The sequence below is a fragment of the Patiria miniata genome, unplaced genomic scaffold, assembly GCF_015706575.1.
Source record: "Patiria miniata isolate m_02_andy unplaced genomic scaffold, ASM1570657v1 HiC_scaffold_10, whole genome shotgun sequence".
In the NCBI taxonomy this organism is placed as follows: domain Eukaryota; kingdom Metazoa; phylum Echinodermata; class Asteroidea; order Valvatida; family Asterinidae; genus Patiria; species Patiria miniata.
The window spans coordinates 3,638,326-3,658,611 of NW_024037048.1; the positions used below are offsets into that span (position 1 = coordinate 3,638,326).

At 40.4% G+C, this 20,286-nt stretch overlaps 1 protein-coding gene across 7 annotated transcripts in view; it reads right to left on the reverse strand.

The window, feature by feature from the left end:
• Window positions 1-20,140, reverse strand: part of LOC119735707 — a 56,024-nt gene extending 35,884 nt beyond the window's left edge. Inside the window, exons 1-10 of one of the 7 annotated variants that reach the window (XM_038209596.1) lie at window positions 19,914-20,139; window positions 16,119-16,236; window positions 14,855-15,064; window positions 13,465-13,606; window positions 11,077-11,117; window positions 7,886-8,080; window positions 6,541-6,756; window positions 3,161-3,261; window positions 1,581-1,865; window positions 292-295 (exon numbers count right to left, since the gene is read on the reverse strand). In XM_038209596.1, the coding sequence (XP_038065524.1) occupies window positions 292-295; window positions 1,581-1,865; window positions 3,161-3,261; window positions 6,541-6,756; window positions 7,886-8,080; window positions 11,077-11,117; window positions 13,465-13,606; window positions 14,855-15,010 (1,140 nt within the window). In that variant the 5' untranslated portion in view covers window positions 15,011-15,064; window positions 16,119-16,236; window positions 19,914-20,139. Of the gene's footprint in view, window positions 1-291; window positions 296-1,580; window positions 1,866-3,160; window positions 3,262-6,539; window positions 6,757-7,885; window positions 8,081-11,076; window positions 11,118-13,464; window positions 13,607-14,854; window positions 15,065-16,118; window positions 16,237-19,862 lie in introns of all 7 variants that reach the window. The other 6 variants (XM_038209587.1, XM_038209616.1, XM_038209606.1 and 3 more) reach the window with 6 other exon arrangements.
• Window positions 20,141-20,286: the final 146 nt, after the last annotated feature.

Sequence of the window (20,286 nt, forward strand, 5' to 3'; positions counted from 1 at the left end):
TACCCATCCTGACAGATTCCAACAAAACATGCCGTTGGGGATTGATGGGTTGAGTTCTGCTAGGGTTTTAATGAGCATATTGAAAGCTATGGAATGTTAGATCTGACTTGAAAAGCACAAAACATGTAAGACCTGAATCAAATCAAGTTTGTCGGGCACAATTATTGATTTCAGAGCTTTCTTCCCTTCCAAATGTTGTTCAAGTACTTGTAGACAAAGATAAACAATTCTGGTCAGCAATAGTTTCTTCGATATTTGAAATCAATTTAGTTTTTACAAATGGTAGCTCACCTTTCTGAGAAGACGTGTGAGGGAGTTCATCAAAATAAGCATGTGGAGGGAAAAGAATATAAAATGGTTTAAACATTTTATTTTGCATTCATAAATACCTAAGACAGTTTACCCTTCCTATTGGTTGAGAGCCAGTCACGTGGCCGGTTTTAAACAGATGATAAAGACCAGCTGGTAAGTCTTAAACAACTTTTCCAGTGTCACATGAAATTTGGACTCCTATGAAATCTGCTGCCTTTTAGTTACCATCTTATTGGTTGAACCTCCATAATGCTCACATAGGCATGCCCAATACTACCAGAGAGTCAGTATATCAGACTCCTAAATTCACAATACATCGGCACAGTTGCGTTCCGCACGACGCGCAGTCTGCACGACGCGAGTGCCAATCTCCATATAAGGAGTTGTTTACGACATGGACATATATAGCTAGAGGGGTGTTTAAAAAAACATGAAGTAAAATTTATAATTTTTGATTTGTTTTGACCTTTGGACCGAACAGTTTTGATTTTTGGGCCGAAAAGAATTATGAATGGGAATAAATATGTGCAAAGCCGGTATTCAACACTCTGTTTAAGACTGGTTGGAGTCTGGATGGTGATAATTACCCTCGCCATCAGCTCGGGTAATTATCAGCATCCAGACTCCAACCGGTCTTAAACAGAGTGTTTAAAACTGGCCAAGCACACACTTATTCCCTTATTAATTTGACAGTGGACATTCTCCGAGTGCAGTGTGCTATGCAGTGAGATGGCTATCCATTCAGCGCCATTTTGTATGGGCTGCCACAAGAGCATAAATTAAGCCGTGGTTGGCAACAGATTTTGTCAAAAATTGAATATTAACAACCTCATTATGTGAGACAGTGGCATTTTCATTAAGTCTTTAGAAGTGTTTGTTAGATATTTTGTATTTTCAACAATCTAATGAAATCTTTGGAATTAACTATTCTTTATTATTACAAATTTGACATTCCATATTTTGTAAACCTGTGGTTGACAAAATGTGCCAACCATAGGGCAGCAAGGAAAGGTCCATAGACAAAGTGATTGGTGGGGGACTTTCCTGTAAGGGTACGTAAAGGGGAGTAAAAATGATTCTATGCTTATAATCAGCTTGGCAGTCAGCATGCAGTGCTAGCGTGGCACATAGTTTGCAACATGAGGCGTCATTCTCTCCAGCTTGGGAGAGTGGGAGAGGAACTCCTCAACTATTTCCAGTCAAACAGCACGGTTGAATTGCCACCCTGACGTATGCCTGCTGAGACCTGTTAATTGCAATGACCTCACCTGGTATCAACCAGCTTGTAGACCTTACGAGGTTTATGCATCGGGCTTAACTGCTGGTACTCTTCCAAATCCTCTTGACCGGACATTGCTTCTCCTTCATTCACTACATCAATCTCCTCATCTTCTTCTTCTTCCTCAGTCTCATCCAGGTCTGGAGGGGTTGGTACCTTGCGTACCTTGGCTGGCTGCTCTTGCCGGGGGGAATCCACCTCCTCTTCCATGTGGCGTTTGGGACGCCGTAGACGTTTTCTCCGAGAATCCTGTGACGGTTGACTTGAGGTGATTCTGCAAGGGGGAATAAATAATAATAATTATGCTTATATAGCGCTTTCCATCGTATCAACGATCTCAAAGCGCTTTACAATTATTCCCCCGTTCATCAGGCCATGGGACCACGCGGCAGCCGATATCAGCGCTCAATCGGTCCTCGACCCTTACAGGTACCCATTTATACTCCTGGGTGGAGAGAGGCAATTGTAGTTAAGTGTCTTGCCCAAGGGCACAAACACCATGTTCCTGGCAAGGTTCGAACCCATGCACTTTCATACATGAGTCAAACACCGTAACCACTTGATCATGGCGTTCTACAAATGTAATGTAAATAAGACAGCGTCAAACAGGAGCGATTTTATCTGCGGCTATTGGAAATTTACTTTGGTCGAGGAAGCCGTAGCCACAAAATTCTGAAGCAGCCCGAGTCAGATAAAAGCATGACATTTTTAATTTCTTGTCACATACAAGTAATGTACACATTTGTTACATACAGTATGTGTGCTTATGATGCATTCCCATGATTCATCAAGGGAACATTGGCCACTTAGGAACAAAACTTGACTGCAATGCCGACTACTTCAATTCACTGAAATACGTACGTCTTGATGCAACCACCTTTAGTTAAGTCAGTGTCTGAAACATTCACACTTTAGCTGTCAAAGTCTTTCTGACGCAAGAAATTTTAAGGGGGGAGGTCAGGAAATCTCTACCAAAAAAAGAAAATATTTTTTTTTTTTTTAAAGCGACACGCATCATACATAGCAGAGTTTTTGGCTCCTTTTCAACAGTGTACATCGTTAATTTTACTTATTTGCATATTAAACTACAGAGGCTCATTTTTCTATTTACACCTTTTTTTAAAAGGAAGGGTAGATCAATTGTAATTTGTGCATTTTTTTTTCTAGAAGCAACAAAAGTACTCAAAATCTAAAGAAGGGTGCTTAACAACTAACCTGAGGAAGTTTTAGCTCTGTGAATACTGTACATTCCAAGAAAGACAATATTCTAGGATCTCGTTTTCAATTTGTGCCTGTGTGCATCGTGCCAGACAGAATAATTTCACAGGGAGTTTGATGCGTGCGTGTGTGCATCGTGTCAGACAGAATAATTTCACAGGGAGTTTGATGCTATTACTACATGTATCTTTAAATCAAGTAAACTGTTCAACAATAATTTTGCCAGTTAGTTTTTAGAACTCTACCTTGAAGGGATGGAGAATAACATAATGAGAGTACTGGCAGTTCAGTAATGTTGATTACCAGAAAGCTTTGCAAATCCCTAAAATTGAAAACAGTAAGCATACTTACGTGTGAGAAGCACTTTGATATTGACTGTTTTCACCTCTATGGCTTCCATTCTGGCCTCTATGGCTTCCATTCTGGCCTCCCTGGCTTCTATTCTGGCCTCCCTGGCAAAATAATGATGTTGGTCAAGCATAAGAGCAAATTTGCATACAAACAAATCTGAAACAACAGCTTAATGAGGTTCCAATTACGCAATAACCTAGATCATGATTTTAGTTTGCTCAATGGCTCTCTGCTAAGCACAGTGGCGTACCCAGGGGGGGGGGGGGCCTCGAGCCCCCCCCAAGAGGTTGTTAAATTTTGGGTTTTTTTTGTCCCACAATTTGACCTTCGTGATATGTATGTTCCCTATTTTTGAGTAGTATAATAGGGGTGTAACTGGCGGCACCAATGTCAAATGCCCCCAAAACCCCCCAAAATTTCTACGGCCAAAAATATTGGGCAAGATTTTGAAAAAAATTTAACTTCTAAAAAATTTAAAAAAAACCAAATCCTGGGTGCACCACTGGCTTAGCAGCCTGCCTAAAATGAAAGATAAAAGAGCATTTTATAAGGACATAGAAAAAAAAAACATGCTGATTTTTCTTGATTTACCCATCACCTGGGACAGATGTCATAAAGGTGCCAAGCTCAGAAATGTTCATATAAACTATATATATGTACACTGCACATGTGCAATAACAAATTACCAATATGGATTTAGAGCCGTCCGGTTTCTTTTCAATTACAACTGGTTAGATGCATATGGAGATTCAACAACACCTAGTTTTAACAATGGATCAAGTTCACCTTCAATTGTTTCCTGCACTGACTATGCTCCTGGATACACTTCTCAACAAACTGGGTCAGCACTAGTCAACTGCACATTATGTTCAATTAAAAGTTGATAGATCGGGACATCGGGTACATCAGCGCAATCTTGCCACAGATCAATGATTTCACATTTATTGACCTCTTTTCTGCTATGTAAATCCTGCATCATATTTCTTTTGAGTTATTCCTTGATTTTTAGTCTGTGTGACAGGTACTTCCTTGAAATCTGTGTCCTCCTCCATTACTTATACACTCCTTAGAGTAAGAAGTGCTGCAGCCGAACCGCCGAACCAAACTAAAAATAGCTGAACTTGGCCTTCTGAACCGAACCAAGCCAAACCCGAACCGAACCCAAATGTCAGTTCGGAAGAGAGTTCGGCAAGTATTTGTTGATAGCGCTAGGAATGCTAATGCTTGCAATGAAAGGGCAAAATTAAAGCGCACAGATGATTGACTTTATCATGTTGACAGGTCACCGCACATTTGCAGTGTTCTAGCAAGGCATACAATAGGATATTGGGCAAATACGCTTTGAAAAAAATCGTACGCACCTTGCGATTTTCTCAATGAAAAGGGAGCGTGCTCTTTGCATGTAATTCACCCAGCGTGGTCAGTATCTGGCCCTGCCGGGCCGTGTTCCAGCGTGACGTAGTATGTTTGGACCAAACCAATTGGGGTGAAGCGTGTGCTTTCCTCGGCACAATATACCAGCGTTTTCAGTTTCTTTTCACCATGTCAAAATTACAAAAAATACTTTTTATGGGGTCTGAACACTTTCCCATGTTCAGAATAAGTTCTTAATTTTCGCAATATGTTTTTTTTCGCAAAGACTGTACACGAAAAATGATGTAATCTCTCTAAAGAGGGTGAAACACCCCTTAACAAAATTAATGGATCCGTCCACAGCATGAGAATTCCCTGAAGTCACGAATCGAAAAGTTATTATTTTTTTTACAGCAGCTACTTGTCAGCTTGTTGCCAAAAATATATTTATGATTTCATAAATTTGGCACAATAAAAGGAGGCTGTTTGTTCTTAGAACAAAACTTATCAGCAAATAGTGCCACGAAGGAAGTTTTTAGTGCCCATCAGGACATGCTCAGACAGGACAGAACTCGGGAAAACTGGTCGGGAAAACTGTCAGCACGTGTGGGAAAATTTTTCATCATAGTTCGCTGGGCCGGATTGGGCCGTGATAGGTAACATGGTAGCAATTTACAATGGTCATTTCTCAACGTCATCAAGTCAAATTATAAAGGTATTTTGTTTACACAACAAAAATAAAGATTCCTCCTTCAACGTGTGTTGTATAGCATGTGGAAATTGTGATGATTATTTCTGTCAGACGTGCGCGGTATACACAAGAGTTTGTTCGAACTGGGGAACAGCTTATATGCTTTTCATTGTAGCCCTATACATTGTACCATGGACATGTACATTATGTATGCACTTCCGGAGCCGAACTGAACCGGAGTTCGGAGAAAAAAAATTGAACCGAAACAAAACCGAACCGAACAGGACTTTGAGGATCAGTTGCAGCACTACCTTAGAGTTGGCCTCTTTTCTTCTTTTCTTATATGGGTCATTCCACCGGGTTGGGGTACAAAGTGTGACATATGACCATATTAAGAAAAGCATGAATGCCTTGCTAGCAGTTGCTCTACATAATATTTGTTGTTGGGTGTTTCACTACTGCAGAAAGTTTGAAATCATTTCAATATATTTTGTCAAAAATATGAGCAAAAAATGTCATTTTGGATGTAACATTGACACCGTGTCAGTGTAACGTCCAAATATGACATCTGTACCTGTTTTTTAATTTCTGCGAAACCTTACCCAAATTCACTTAGCGTACTTCTGTACATGCAACACAATAAGAAAAGCTTTTGTTATGGTAGTCAGGTATCAAATGGAGCAGAAATGATAGCTTGGTTGTGTGGACGTAACATTTACACGGCTGCACGGTGTAAAACCCAAATATCACACTTCCATTGAGTGATTTTTACACAATTACATCCACACTTGAGGTATTGTTTCTGCTATATTTGAACCCTGACTATACCAAAACATTGCCACGGTGTCAATGTCACATCCGAATTAATACATTTTTGCTCATATTTTTGTCAAAGTACTTTCAAATGATTTCAAACTTTTTCAAATATTGAAACACTCTAAGACAAATATTATGTTGAGCAATTGTTTAGAATGCATTGATACTTTTAATAATATAACCAAATATATGGATGTAACATGCACTGCTTCCCAACCCGGTGGAATGACCCATATGGACAATGTTTGTATTTTTTTAATCCAGCATAGTTCTCAAAAAGGGTTCGTTTTTGTTAGCACTGTGTAAAGGGTCGAGAATACAAAGCTTAAGTATTTTAATATAAAGAAGTATTTGGAGCTTGTAACATTCAGTTTGTTCAAATCAATTACTTTTCGATGGAACTATTTCTCCTATCAAGAGAAACAATTTGGTCGAGTCAGGAAATGAGATCTTGTGTCATAATGGAATGCTCAAAATAAATTTCACAAGAGGTTTTGAAGTTTCAGAATATCTAATGTACCGTTTCAGAACTGTTGTCCATAGGCTGTGTTCCTCTATCACAATTTGCCACCCCCGCTGATGGAGATGAATCCTCCCAGTTTGCACTTCCTATTACATCCTGCCATTCCGTGCAATTGTCTGTTCTGGTTTGCACCACTTTTTCAGGGGATGTTCCCTCCTCACAGTCGGTGCTTACGACCGATGATGATGATGATAGGGATTCAGTTGTGTTGTTCTGTGTACAACAACAAAAAATATTGTTTACTGTGTCGAGAAAGATTCCTTGGTCGAGGCTGCAACACCTTTCAGGATTTACCCTACAATGTCCAAGGCATAATAGCATGAATTTCTTGGACAAATCAAAAGATGAGCTTCTCAATAATAATGTCAGTACACGACATTTGTTAATTGAAAGAGTAATGCACACTTTTTGAGGTTAGCCTTCTCGGGCTTCAATGTACAATTGTTTGCTCTCGTAGAATGGGGGAGGCATAAATAGCTACTCGTTCAATGTATGGTTACTACATGTAGGCTTCTTTATATTTCTCAGGTAATCTGTGTCAATACAAAACTGATCCAACCCTACCACTTATCACATGTTTTCCACAGAAGTAACCTTGTCTTAATCTACTCCCAGATTTATTCTAAGTTTTTTAATAAATTTTCCTTCATTATCGAAGAAGCCCCAGAGTTGCCTCAGTCATATTAGCCAGAATAAATAAATTCATGTGCGATATGAAATGAGTTGTTTTCCTAAAGCATGTAAAGAGGTTGACCACAATGCATGCATTATCAACCTGCATTAAAACAAGGCTAATGTGAGGGTCTTCCCACTTAAGTTCCTTTAATTGCTGTGTCAGCCCAAGATTAATGACATGGACATGTGCTTCAAAATCATGTTTTCTTTGCCACAACTGTCAATGTCACAACATCAACCAAAAATACTTCAATACTTAAATGTACACATGTTTTACAATCACATCTTTACCCCCCCCAAAAAAAACATTTGTGAGCGTTGAAGTATTAGATGGGTTGGGGGGGGGGGGGATCGAACACAATCCACCTCATATTTCTTAATGAACCATGGAACTAACATTTTTAAAAATAATTTCAACAATAAACTAAAACTGCATGTATTTCTAATCCAAAAAAAGAAGAAGAAGCTGTACCAATTTCTTTTGCCTGGCATGCAATTGAGAATATTATAAACAGAAACTCCAAGGCGAGGTGACCAAGACTTTCTTCAATATTCACTGGCATACCGGAGAATCAATGTACAGAACAAGGAAAACAGTTTATCTGCAGAAATGTTGTTAAACATAATTGTTAAACGAATGCGCTTAAAATTGGGTTCAAGAACTTGCCTCCAAAAACTCCTCCTGAGGAGGAACATCTGCAGCCTCAGCCCTGCTGGAAAAGGATTTCCTCAAGGGTTGTGGAGATTGGCTATCTCTACAAGGCTCTTGAGGATCCGGGGGAAGCGCGCTGCCCCATTCCTCTCGGGACTCAGAGCACTGTTGCTCTGCCTCCATCTCAAGTTTGCTGAGCTCAATGGCTCGCTGGGGAAAAAAGGACACCCATTAACCCTAACCCACCTCACTCCTCCAAAATCCTCCTGGCGGTTTTGGAGGATTCTAGAGGATTGAGGATGAATGGTGATTGAATCAAATGAGGATTCTGGAGGATTGAGGATGAATGGTGATTGAAGCACATGAGGATTTTGGAGGATTGAGGATGAATGGTGATTGAAGCACAAGAGGATTTTGGAGGATTGAGGATGAATGCATTTTGAGGCAGGACTGTCTGATAATTTTGAAGGATTTGGCGTTGGTTAACCTTCATTTAAACACGAGTGCAAAGTTTTGGGATGAGGAGGATTTTGGAGGATTGAGGATGAATGCATTTTGAGGCAGGACTGTCTGACAATTTTGAAAAATTTAGGCGGAGTTGCAAAATTTTGGAAAATTTTGGAGGATTTTGGAGGATTGAGGATGGTTGTAAGCAACAAGGGCCTAGGGGGTTAGGGTTAACCCTACATACATGTATGTACCGGTAACTCCCTAGCATAATTTACTAGGAACCATGGTTACACCTCTATGTTCCGACACCCCTATGTTCCGACTGCACATATTCCTATTCCTAACCCTAACCCTAACCCTAACCGGGAGTAACACAATCTAGGTTGTCGGAACATAGGGATGTCGGAACATAGAGCAGTCATCGGAACCATACCCATCCTGGCAAATTCCAACACCATATGAGAAACTGCACGCACATATTTTTGACTTTGATTCTGGAGATGTGCCCAACCCAATGTAAAAGACTGTAAGTTTAAAGGTACCGTACCCATCCTGACAGATTCCAACAAAACATGACGTTGGGGGTTGATGGGTTGGGGGAGGTTAGGGTTAAACTTAAAGATGAGCAAAAATACAGATACAATGTACATACATGTATGTCAAACAAGTATTCGCATGGAGTCCACATTGTTTCCTGATTGACCCCCTGACCCCAATTTCAACTACAGGTCAATAGTGATCATGGGCCACGACCTTGACCTTCAGCTTGTAAAGTTTGACCTTTGTCCCTGAAGCTATCAATACACAAACTTGCTGATCTACAAATCCACAGTATTTTTACGAAGTGACAAAAATCTCTTTATCTGGCAAGCGTCATCATAAGATAATCGCATTTAATTTAACTATTTTTTTTTCAAAATGCATTTTTGCACAGTTTGCAAGCTACATTTGTGTACAGATTTGGGAAACGTTTGCCTTGTCCGACATGCTTTGTTCTTTGCTAATTCATAGTTGTTTGTAAAAACATCTCTCTTAATTAAACAGTAATTTATTAATAAAACTTTTTTACACTTTCTTGAAAACATCAATACGAGGAAGATTTTAATATTTTCCCCATTATTTTGTACACATGTTTTGTCACTTGTGGGAACATATAAAGTGTATTGTTACTTGAGAAACTGTTAAGCCGTGTCCGCACTGGACTTTTTTTTTGGAAGGTTTTACCGAGACGATGGTAAAATGAGAAATGGTCAAATGTGACCACTGTCCGCACTTGGACTTTCGACACGGGAAAATTTACCCAGACCGCGTGGGAGAAGTAACCGAGCTGTCACAGTGTCAGTATAATGACTCACCGTACACCGAAAACAAATTGCCGATCACATTTTCAGCCGCCGATACGCACAGTAATATTACACACGCCATTTGCATGCACAACATAATCGTTTACACGATATTATTTCATCTTGACACGCTAAATCTTGACGAAAAGGCCTATAATTCTGACGCATTTGTAATGCACGTCGTCGAAGCCATGCCGCTGTACGATGTTCAGTGCGGCAGCAGTGCCATCGGTATTCGTTGGTTCCCATCGCATGCTTACAGAATCGAAGCTATGATGTGGGCCAGGAATCAGTGACTACTACGGCCTACGTACGTACGGTACCGGACCATGATGTTCCGTGCATGACTACAGTAGCGTATCAGGACGAATTTGGATCGTAGAAAATAAAATACATCGGTGGAGAAAGAGAATTTCCGCAAATTAATTCGCAGAACGTGATCTCTCTTCTCTGTGTATGTATTTGTCCGTTGAAATATATATTTTAACGAGATTTTACCGCTCGGACTTGATGATACACCGAAGCGTGTTTCTACAAAATGTTCGGCCACTGCACGTGCAGGTTCGTGCGGTCTCTGTATGCATAACAGGGCGCTCGGGCCGGATGTACGCTTTCCTGAGCCGCTTTTACCGACTCGCACTGTCCGCACTGGACTTATCGTCTCGGGAAAAGTGACCTGGTCAGTTTTCCTGGGCGCGTGAGAAGTTTTCCTGGGCAGCAGTTGGCCAGTAAAAGTAACCGCTGGACTCAGGAAAAGTAACCGAGAGGAGAACGTCCTAGGCTGTCCGCACTGGACTTAAAATGGGAAAAGTACCCATAGTCTCGGTTAGTTTGACCAAAAAAAGTCCAGTGCGGACAGGGCTTTACTTGTTCGCGTCAAACATGTACAACAGTTGAGCGCATACGTCCGTTCTTTTTCAATATTAATCGCAGTCTGGCACTGCTAACAAGGTGACTTTCTGTCACTTCATGAAAACAGTATACTAATTTTACACTTTGTAAAAATAAAAACAAAACATGTTCCGTTTTTTGGTCCCGTTTTTTTGGTTCCGTTTTTTGGCTTGTGATGCCCACCCCCCTCCCCTCCCCCCCCCCCGACTGTTTAAAAGTTGTTCCCATTTTCACACAAATTCACCATCTTTCTGTAATTACAAATAGCTAGTAATAGGCCTATAGTTCGATAACTGTTACTGTTGTCTTGTGTGGGTTTTTTTTATCAGATTTGTAGCGAAACATGCATTTTTATATTGTTCATGTTGTTTTAGCTTGCAACTTTTTAATCTTAATTTTACTCTTTTTACTTATTGTCTATTGACACAGTGCAATTCACCCTTCTGATTGCCATACTGCACATTTTACATATTTGTACACTGTTAGTTTTCAAGTTAAATCATTCGTTTGCGTGGCACTTACCATAATGTCATCTTCTTCTTGTTGTCTCAGCACTTCATCATCTAGCATGAAAAGTCAAAAACTTAATTTTGTTCCATTCAAATCCAAACTGCACATCTCATCATTCAAATCCAGCTATCTGTCATAAAATGTACAGGGTGAGTCAAAAAAAGCAAAACCCAAATGTCGGAACTATTGTTTTAGTGAAGTTCTGCATGTAACACTTTCAAAATCTAGGATATAAAAGCCTTTCTCTGAGTACAAGAATAATTCAAATCAATCATGTACTTTTCACGTTACAGGATTTTAAACACAACCACCGTTTTAAAGTTCTGTCCACAGACCACAAAAAAGGTGTGCGCTCTTTCAGCAAAACGAAAACAATTCAAACACATTAACACAATCCCCATGTGATTTGTTTTTGTTTTGCTGAAAGAACACTTACCTTCTTGTGATCCATGGACAGAACTTCCAAATGGTGGTTGTGTTTAAAATACCGTAACTTGAAAAGCACATGTATGATTTGAATGTTTCTTGTACTAAAAGAAAGCTTATGAATTGGGATTTCATATCCTAGCTATTGAAAGTGCTACATGCAGAAATTTACTAAAACAATGGTCCCGACATTTGGGACTTTTTTTTTTACTCACCCTATGTTATTACTCTTCAAGCTTCCAATTTTTGGCACCTGGCCCTGCCTTAAATATGTCCCTGTCTCGAGACTAATTGTGTCCTGCTTCACAAAAAAAGGGGATTGAGTCGCGCTGAGCATTATTGTGCAATGGCCCGCTCAACATTGAGAGGGTGAAAATTTTGTCAAAATTCGATTTTCAGTTTTTGTCATAATGACATCTTTAATACCTACAGTTTCAGGTTTCATTCACAGAAATGTTGAGTTTGAGGAACAAAGAGGAAAAAACAACCATTTTGTGTGCATTGTTCTTTATTATTATTATTATTATTATTATATACCAAATGAAAGCTTGCATTGTGGGCTTTCCAACCATGTACATACAATGTAACTCAATTTCAATTTTTTGCGACATTCAGTAAACTCCTGCTAGACAGACATTGTACAACTCGTCAAATCGCTCAAGTCGGCCGTCTGCCTAAAGTCCCGATTGTCCGTAATGCATTTCCATTGAATTTTTTATTTCTAAGTCAGCTTTTATAAGTCGTTGTTTCGCTCAAGTGGTCGTGTTACTCTCGGTCCCCTTTCCATAAAAAGCATTACAAAATCCTTTGTGTAAGTCGGCATTCGACAAATCACGCATTGGCATCGACTTACTGTACTGTGGTTGGCAAAGTTAGAGTTGAGTGAAAAGTGATTCCGCACGGCCCGTGATCGCTGCATGCATCAGTGTCGAAAAAGGGTGTCCTACTGCATACCACTACACGGCGCTATAGGATCTTTGCTGCATGCACCGCATATATGCATTGTGAGCATATCAATACCAGTACCCCCTCTAGGCTGTACGCATGCTCTCTGTCCATTTTGGGGGTCGTCTTATTGAATGACTACTGCTCCAGTCAATGCGTGCGTGGTATATACCAGACCACGCACGCATTTAATACATTAGTGTGCACGTGCATATGTATCGTGGTCTCCACTATCAATACTCCAAACGTGAGGATACAATTCGAGGATTAATTTGCTGGATTCAACTCAAGCATTAAGGAAATAATGCAGGGTAAATCAAAGCCAATTAGTACAATGAATCATGTGCGCAAAAGACCATGTAAGTCGGCAAAATGACAACTTATAGCATATATCGGCAGTCGTGCAAGTCGTCACAAATTCTCGGGTCCCGAGAGTGCCAGTTTAGCCAGAGTTTACTGTAATACCTTTTTTTGTGGAGCTGGTCACAATTGACTAGTACAGTGAAACAACTACGCAAATGATAACAATAATTTCATACAATTTACTTCATCTATCTTAGCCTTTGTCGAGATCCTTGCTGATTCCTCCAAAAACAACCAGTTTGCCTACATGTATGCATGAACCAAATACATATTATCCTCTACAACCAATAAAACGGTAAAAGGCACCGGATTTCATAGGAGTCCAAATTTCATGTGATACTGAAAAAGTGTTTAAGACCAGCCAGCGGGTCTTTATCGTCCGTTTAAGACCGGCCAATGACAGGCTCTTGACCAATAGGAATGGGTAAACTGGGGTGCGTTTTGGCGGTCATAACCAAGAATTGGTTCGGTGGTTTCTCTTTGGTTTAGGCCTAATTATTTTTGGGATTGGACATGATCAGGCGTAATTGTAACCTAATTAAAAATGCCGAAGAAATTCACAGACAAGAAACCACCAAACCAATTCTTGGTGTTGATTGCCAACGCACCCCTGTCTTAATATGCATCAGGCAAGACAAATTCCCCAGGGGACAATTGTCAACCTACTTCTCTGAACTGCCTGTCGCTGTTGTTCTTCCACGATTTGAATGCGCTGTTGTTTTCTCTGACCACGCTGTGCAGGGAGGCTAGTACTGGGTGCTGTAGATGCTGTTGCTGCTGTTGTTGTGCTTGGCAATGTGACGAAATCCTATAGGATCAAAGATCTCTGTGTCAATGAAGCAAGCCAATTTCAACTTGGCCCAAAGACTTCTTGTTGACTTTTCTTCTCATTTCACCCCAATTCCCTAGCATGATTTACTAGGAACCATACCCATCCTGGCCAATTCCAACACCATATGGGAAACTGCACATACATATTTCTGACTTTGATTCTGGAGGTGTGCCAACCCAATGTAAAAGACTGTCAGTTTAGGGATACTGTACCCATCCTGACAGATTCCAACAAAACATGCCGTTGGGGTTTGATGGGTTGAGTTCTGTTAGGGAATAATAAATGTTGTATGAATGCTTTTTTACTGTGCACTACGACTTAAGTTACAACACCATCCAGGTCGGGGGAGGTTAGCCCAAATAAAACTGGCAATTTTATCCAAAGGGCGCATATTTGGCAAAAAAGCTCTGAAATAGTCCCGTAGTACATGTACATGCATACAACGCCATTGTCCTCTGCCAAATGGGATCTAACAAAATGGAGTGGAACAACAGACTTGAACTTTTGATACAATTTTGCATACTGGGCAGTAATTTGTAGTATTTAAAGTCAATCACAAGTACAAGTCCTCACAAGTCCTCACAAGTCATCACTAGTCCTCACAAATCCTCACAAGTCCTCACAAGTCCTCAATACAAGTCCTCACAAGTATTCACTAGACCTCACAAGTTCTCACAAGTCCTCACACGCATTCTCAATAAAGACGATGGGGGGGGGGGGGGGGGGAGACAGGAACACTCTCGATAAAGACGACAGGTCATACATGCTCCGTAACATCTATGACCAACTTGTCCAAACCACGCCCACAACGCCCTATCTGACAACCAAAAAAAGGGTACAAAAGCCAGTTGAGCATTGGACATGGTTGCCAGTCTAATGAACTTCCTAGTTTAGGGGGGGGGGGGGGACGACACATTCTCAATATAGATGATTGGGGGGGGGGGAGAGGAACACTCTCAATAAAGACGACGGGGCATACACGCTCCGTAACACCTATCACCAACTAGTCCAAACCACGCCCACAATGCCCCCTATCTGACGACCAAGAAAGGGTATAAAAGCCAGTTGAGCATTGGACACGGTTGCCAGTCTAACGAAGTTCCTACCTTAGGAGTGAAACGTAACTAATAATACATGAGTAACATCTAAACTTATTATTTTGGGATTGGAAAAAAAAAAACTCCCTAATTCACACAATTGGAAAAGTCAAAACTTATCGCTTACATGTACATCATCACTGTCAGCACTGTCAGCTTTGTTTGGCTCTGTCTGCTGTGGATGAGTATTCCCGACTCGACGAGAGCGCCTTGTGGGCTTGAGATCCTCATCACCATCCAAGCTGGTCTCTGCAAATGTCAGGGCTACCTTTCGTTTGCCCATTTCAGTTCAGTGTGCATTTAATGTCGAGGCCAAGAACATGTACTTCAAGTTAATCTGCAAAAGACAGATCATTCTATTTAAGTCATTGGTAAACCTATAACAATATAAAGTATGTAGGAAGATTTTAAAAAAAAGTGCTATAACTTTGTAAGTGTACAATTCAATATAAATTTCATGTAAAAAAATCTCAGGTAAAAAAAAAGAATTGTTCTTTTTCAAAGGTACAATTGATGTACTTCAGTACAATGTATATTTCGTTGTGTCAGTGCAACAAGGTCATATCTCCTAAAATGGCATGAACAATGCAAAACGCGAGTTTCAGAATGTCAACAGGTCGTATCTCGCTTAAAATAACCCGGATGTACACGCAAAGTCAATGGACGTTGAGATACGACCTTGTTGCACGGAGCGTATTTGCGTGAGATATGACTTTGTTGCAGAATGGAGTTACAACCTTGTTGCACTGACGCAACGATTTCCAATCAAAATGTTAAACTGATTCTAGGCGTGTGCATTTATGGGTAGTACAGGAACCGGGTACGCTATTGAAAAACAAAAATACGAGTACCCGGGTACCCATTATAAAAACCCAACCCCAAAACTGTCCATCTCGGAAGTTGCTGTTCAGATTGTTCATAAAGGTCTGCATGGTAATACTGCCCCACATCTGTGCACCAGTACGCAAGATACAATTGTATACAGTGAGCTCTTTAGCTTTATTGTAAAAACTGCAACTATCAAGGAATGGTTTTGTTTTCTGTAAGTATCAATGACGTTTGAATCAGTTCTTTTTCATTCTCTGAGAAGTTACAGTCTACAGACTAATTTCTAAAGATGGTTACGGGTACTCGATTCCATAATCTGGTTCCACTTGCCCTGCCATGCCTTTTAAGCAGGCTAGTCGTCTACAGTCAGATCATCCATCTAGGCACAGTAGTCATATGCCATTGACCCAAACTGCCCTAAATCCTTCAAAAACCTCTTTGCCAAAGTGGTGGAGTTTGGAGGATTGAGGTTACATTGGAAAAGTGTGTTACTTATTTCGTAAAATGGACTTTGTCAAGGTCTTGGGCCGGACCTTGTGTTGTTTTTGCTCAGCCATGCATACCGATAGGCCTGGATTACGCTTGAAATTCTCTGTACTGCTCCAGGATGTCACTGGCCAAGCCTCAACAAGTTGACAGTCACTGCCGCAGGATTTTGCAGGATTCAGGCAGTTGTCACACCTCCAAGGACCATATTCAAGAAATAATGGAGGAATTTGCAGGATTGAGGCTATATATTTTTCCATGATGCCAATTGGAGGATTTTGCAGGATTGAGGCTACATCCTAGCAAATAGGCCTAGGGAGTAAGGGTTAATAGACAAAAGTAGGTGACCTTTTTCAGACATCTACTTTTCGTATAATTTCGTGTTGGAAATGTAGATACACAAACGTGTGCAAACGAACCTTGAAATTAAACAAAATATAGATGGCTGAAAAAGGGGGGACTAATTATCTATCGCTTTAAAGCGGGTGAGTGTTCTTCGAAAGCGTAAATAAACTACAAACAAAGTCTAAATGTCAGAATGTGAAAATAAGAACTTTAGTGCACATTTTCGGGTACAATTCTCTCTCATCATGTGCAAAATATTGAAGAAATGCCTCGTTTACAAATTGAATTGAGTCTGCAAACTTGATTGCAGACTGGAGCCTCAAGTGCTTAAAACGATGCAAAAGAAGATCAGGCCAACTTTACTCACTCTTTAGCCAGCAAATTTTTCCAAAACTTTCATTGGGCAAAAGAAAAGGTCCTCAGTATTACACCAACCAAGTTTGAGGACTCAATTAAATTTTTAAAGGAGACTTTTCTTCAATATTTGGCAGTGGCTTGCAAGGGTGGATTTTTTTGGGGGCCACAATTTTTTTGGACCCCCCAAAAAAGTGTGTCAAAAAAGTTACGGCGTGGGGTTCGGGGCCCGCTTAAGGGCCCCGAAAATTTTTTGGATTCTAGATGCTCTGTGGTGCGATCTGAGGCAATTTCTGACCACTTTAACCAATGTTTTTTTGAGGAAAAGATTGTGGTGTACTCATTGCCTGCCTTTATTGCGATGTGACATAAAAACAAAAAAATTGGTCTCGTTTTTTTTGGGGGGGGGGGGCCATGGCCCCCTTTGGCCCCCCCCCTGGATCCACCCTTGGTGGCTTGCACATGAGAGGGAAGTCAAGTGACTTCAAAATGAGGCTAAAGACTAGACTTGTACATGTACATGTCCATCCATGGTCCAAATGTTTGACAAAACTGACTTCTTCCTTCATTGTCATTAGCATGGTGCCTGATTATGAAGAAATGTGTAGAAATATTGACCTAGTACCCAACATCCTACATGTAGATAATTTCTTTTGGCACAGTCAGCTGACAGTTGATTGATGCAGTACTGAAGAGTTGTTGGACTGGTTGTTTCTGATGCCAGTCTATTTTTTGTATTGCATGTTTTCAGTACCTTTAAGGGACACTGGGTCCTACTAGAACAGCCCAATTGGGCTACAACATGCACTTTGAACAAAATGATGTTAATCTGAAAGAACATTTAAAAGTAGGATATAACTATCCACACAACTATCCTTATAAAACTGGGCGTTTTTGTGTTCGTCCACTTTTGGGACCCAAAAAATTCGAGCTGTTTTGATACTAGTTATGATTTCATCCGTAAATTGTGTTCGCCTTTTGCGGACAAGTATGTAAGAAACACGTACGTACATTAACTGAATATATTAATGATATACATCATACATGTATGTAGGCCTACATTAACTGAAAGTGAAAACGACAAGAAAAGCGTGTTCGTACTTAGTCATGTCCGATGTAAACAACCGAGGGTTTTTGGTCTTTTCTCGGGAACGGTAAGACATTACTTTAGGTTGGTTTCCTTTGATTTACATGTAGTTGTTTGAAATAGGACAAGTAAATGATCCAAAACAAGACATTTCCAGGGGTTTCAGGACCTAGTGCCCCTTTAAGTTTTGGGACTCTCATACACAGTATTGAGAGTCAAATTTAAGGACTAACTTGATTGGTGAAATACTGAGGACCTTTTTTTTGCCCAGTGGAATTTTTGGAGGTATTTGCTGGCTAAAGAGTGAGTAAAGTTGGCCTGATTTAGTTTGCATGTTTCAGAGCAGACTGGGACCGTGAGTGCATAAAAACGTGCAAAATTACTACTGATGTTTTTTTACTCACCATTCAGCTAATTAATGCCCACACAACACATACATCGAAATGCTTAAGTTGCAAGCATGTCACCTGCAAAATTTGAGACCTTAAATCTATTTTAAGGCAAGTTTTTGGCAGTTCAAAAACCATCCACGTCATTCTCCATGCTTTAGAAATGCTGGTGTGATTCCCAAGGTATTCTGGGTAGGTGTAGGAAGAGCCTTGCAGCTTACTTGTTTTTTAATCGATGGCCAAATGAACATAGCGCCTTCTGTTAAAAAATGAAACATTCTGCATTCACTCAGATCAACAAGAGGGCGCTGTTTTATCTACACGATGAAAATGTTTTAGCTGAGGAGTCTTTTTGCACAATGCATTGCAGTACACATCAACGTGATGTTTCGCCTTTGGATTTCGATAACTCCCTGCAAAATTAGAATTAAACGCTGAATTTTTGGTGATGCAATGCTCACAACAGCAACTTTGCAGGGCAGAAGTTTTGGGGATTATTGAAGAAACTGTAGTGAGTAAGAAGCTTGCACATTTGATTCACACTGGTTTTATTATGCAGCACAAACTTTTGCACAATATGGATACCTTAAGTTTTGGGACTCTCATACACAGTATTGAGAGTCCCAAATTTTCGGACTAGTTTCAGAGCACTCTACATGTCCTGGCGTGGTCCCAGTCTGGTGGACTACTACTAGCCCAGGTTAGGCGACGTGTTCATATACACAATGGAGTCCAACTTGGCTAGCGGATTTTATCATGCCACTGCCACTCTATGGTGTTTATTGTGGCAGTAGGCCTACAGTAGCCTACAACCATGAGTGCATGACAACTTACAAGACATGTCATTCAATGCCAAGGGGAGACTATTAAACAACAGAGGCGGTCACACTAGGGTACACTTCGTTAAAATAGATACTAAGTAGGCCTATAGCACGTATAGGGACTTTTGCTCCATTTTTTTTTTTGGGGGGGGGGGGGGGAGCATGGAGCTTAGGACACCTCCGTCTTTTTGATTTGGAATTGATCATGTTCATCTGCGATTGCTACTGATGAGCTGGGTGATCGGACGACCTCTCCAGTATTCCTTACTTTTAGGACCCCGTTCCTTATAGGAAGGAAAAGACTCACCAAAAACAGTTGACTAAATGACAGTGACACTCAAAATTGACATTCTGATATTTCTTGACACATCTGAACAATTGGCAATGACACCTTCTTAATATCAGCAGGTTTACCTTCTTAATATCAGCAGGTTTAGCTTTGTGAAAAGAGGGCACGGCTTTGATTTTAATGAGGGAAATTAAGGGGTAAAAGACGACGATGACAACCAGAAAACAGACTCAAAAACCAAGATGGCAAACAGGAAAGCTCGATGCAATGAAAGCTCGATGCTGATTGGCTGATAAAAAATGAACATCAGTACAACATCAAAGTACAACATGCACATATGATTGGAAAAAAGTAGGAAAGTCACATCTCTTTTGAAAGTGCTTTCAAAATAACATGAGTTAATAATATAGAAAAAAGACTGTTTTACTTTTAGCCTGCAAAAGTCACTTTGGTCAATGGACAGTTATCTGCAAAAGTCAGTTTTGAACAGAACTCGTAAAAAATAGAGGTGTCCTAAAGATAAGGATTAGGCCTACCACCATGACCACTTCTTCAGTGAGTTCTTGCCACTTGATGACGTCAGCTACCTTAATACAAAGTATCGATGCTCATACGGTTTCTTGGCGTGACTTCTCTTCCGTCATGTCCGTGAAGTGTTCTATCGAAGTCCTTATACTAACGATTTCAGAAACTTGTTCGGTCATGTCGGTCAACAATCAAACGTTTTTTTCGGTATACCAACATGTTCATGTGCATCAGATTAAGTTGGTAGCGTCAGTATCACACTGTGAGGAAGTTACACTTATCATAATATATGCTTACGTCACCATTTCGCCAGGAGGTCATTGGCATCACTGTGAAAACATGAATTATGCAGTACGTATGCACATGGTGTCCCGGATGATTGTAGCAGCTAGCTGCATGTTGTGAACACGTGCTTCAACAATGCGCGGCAAATAC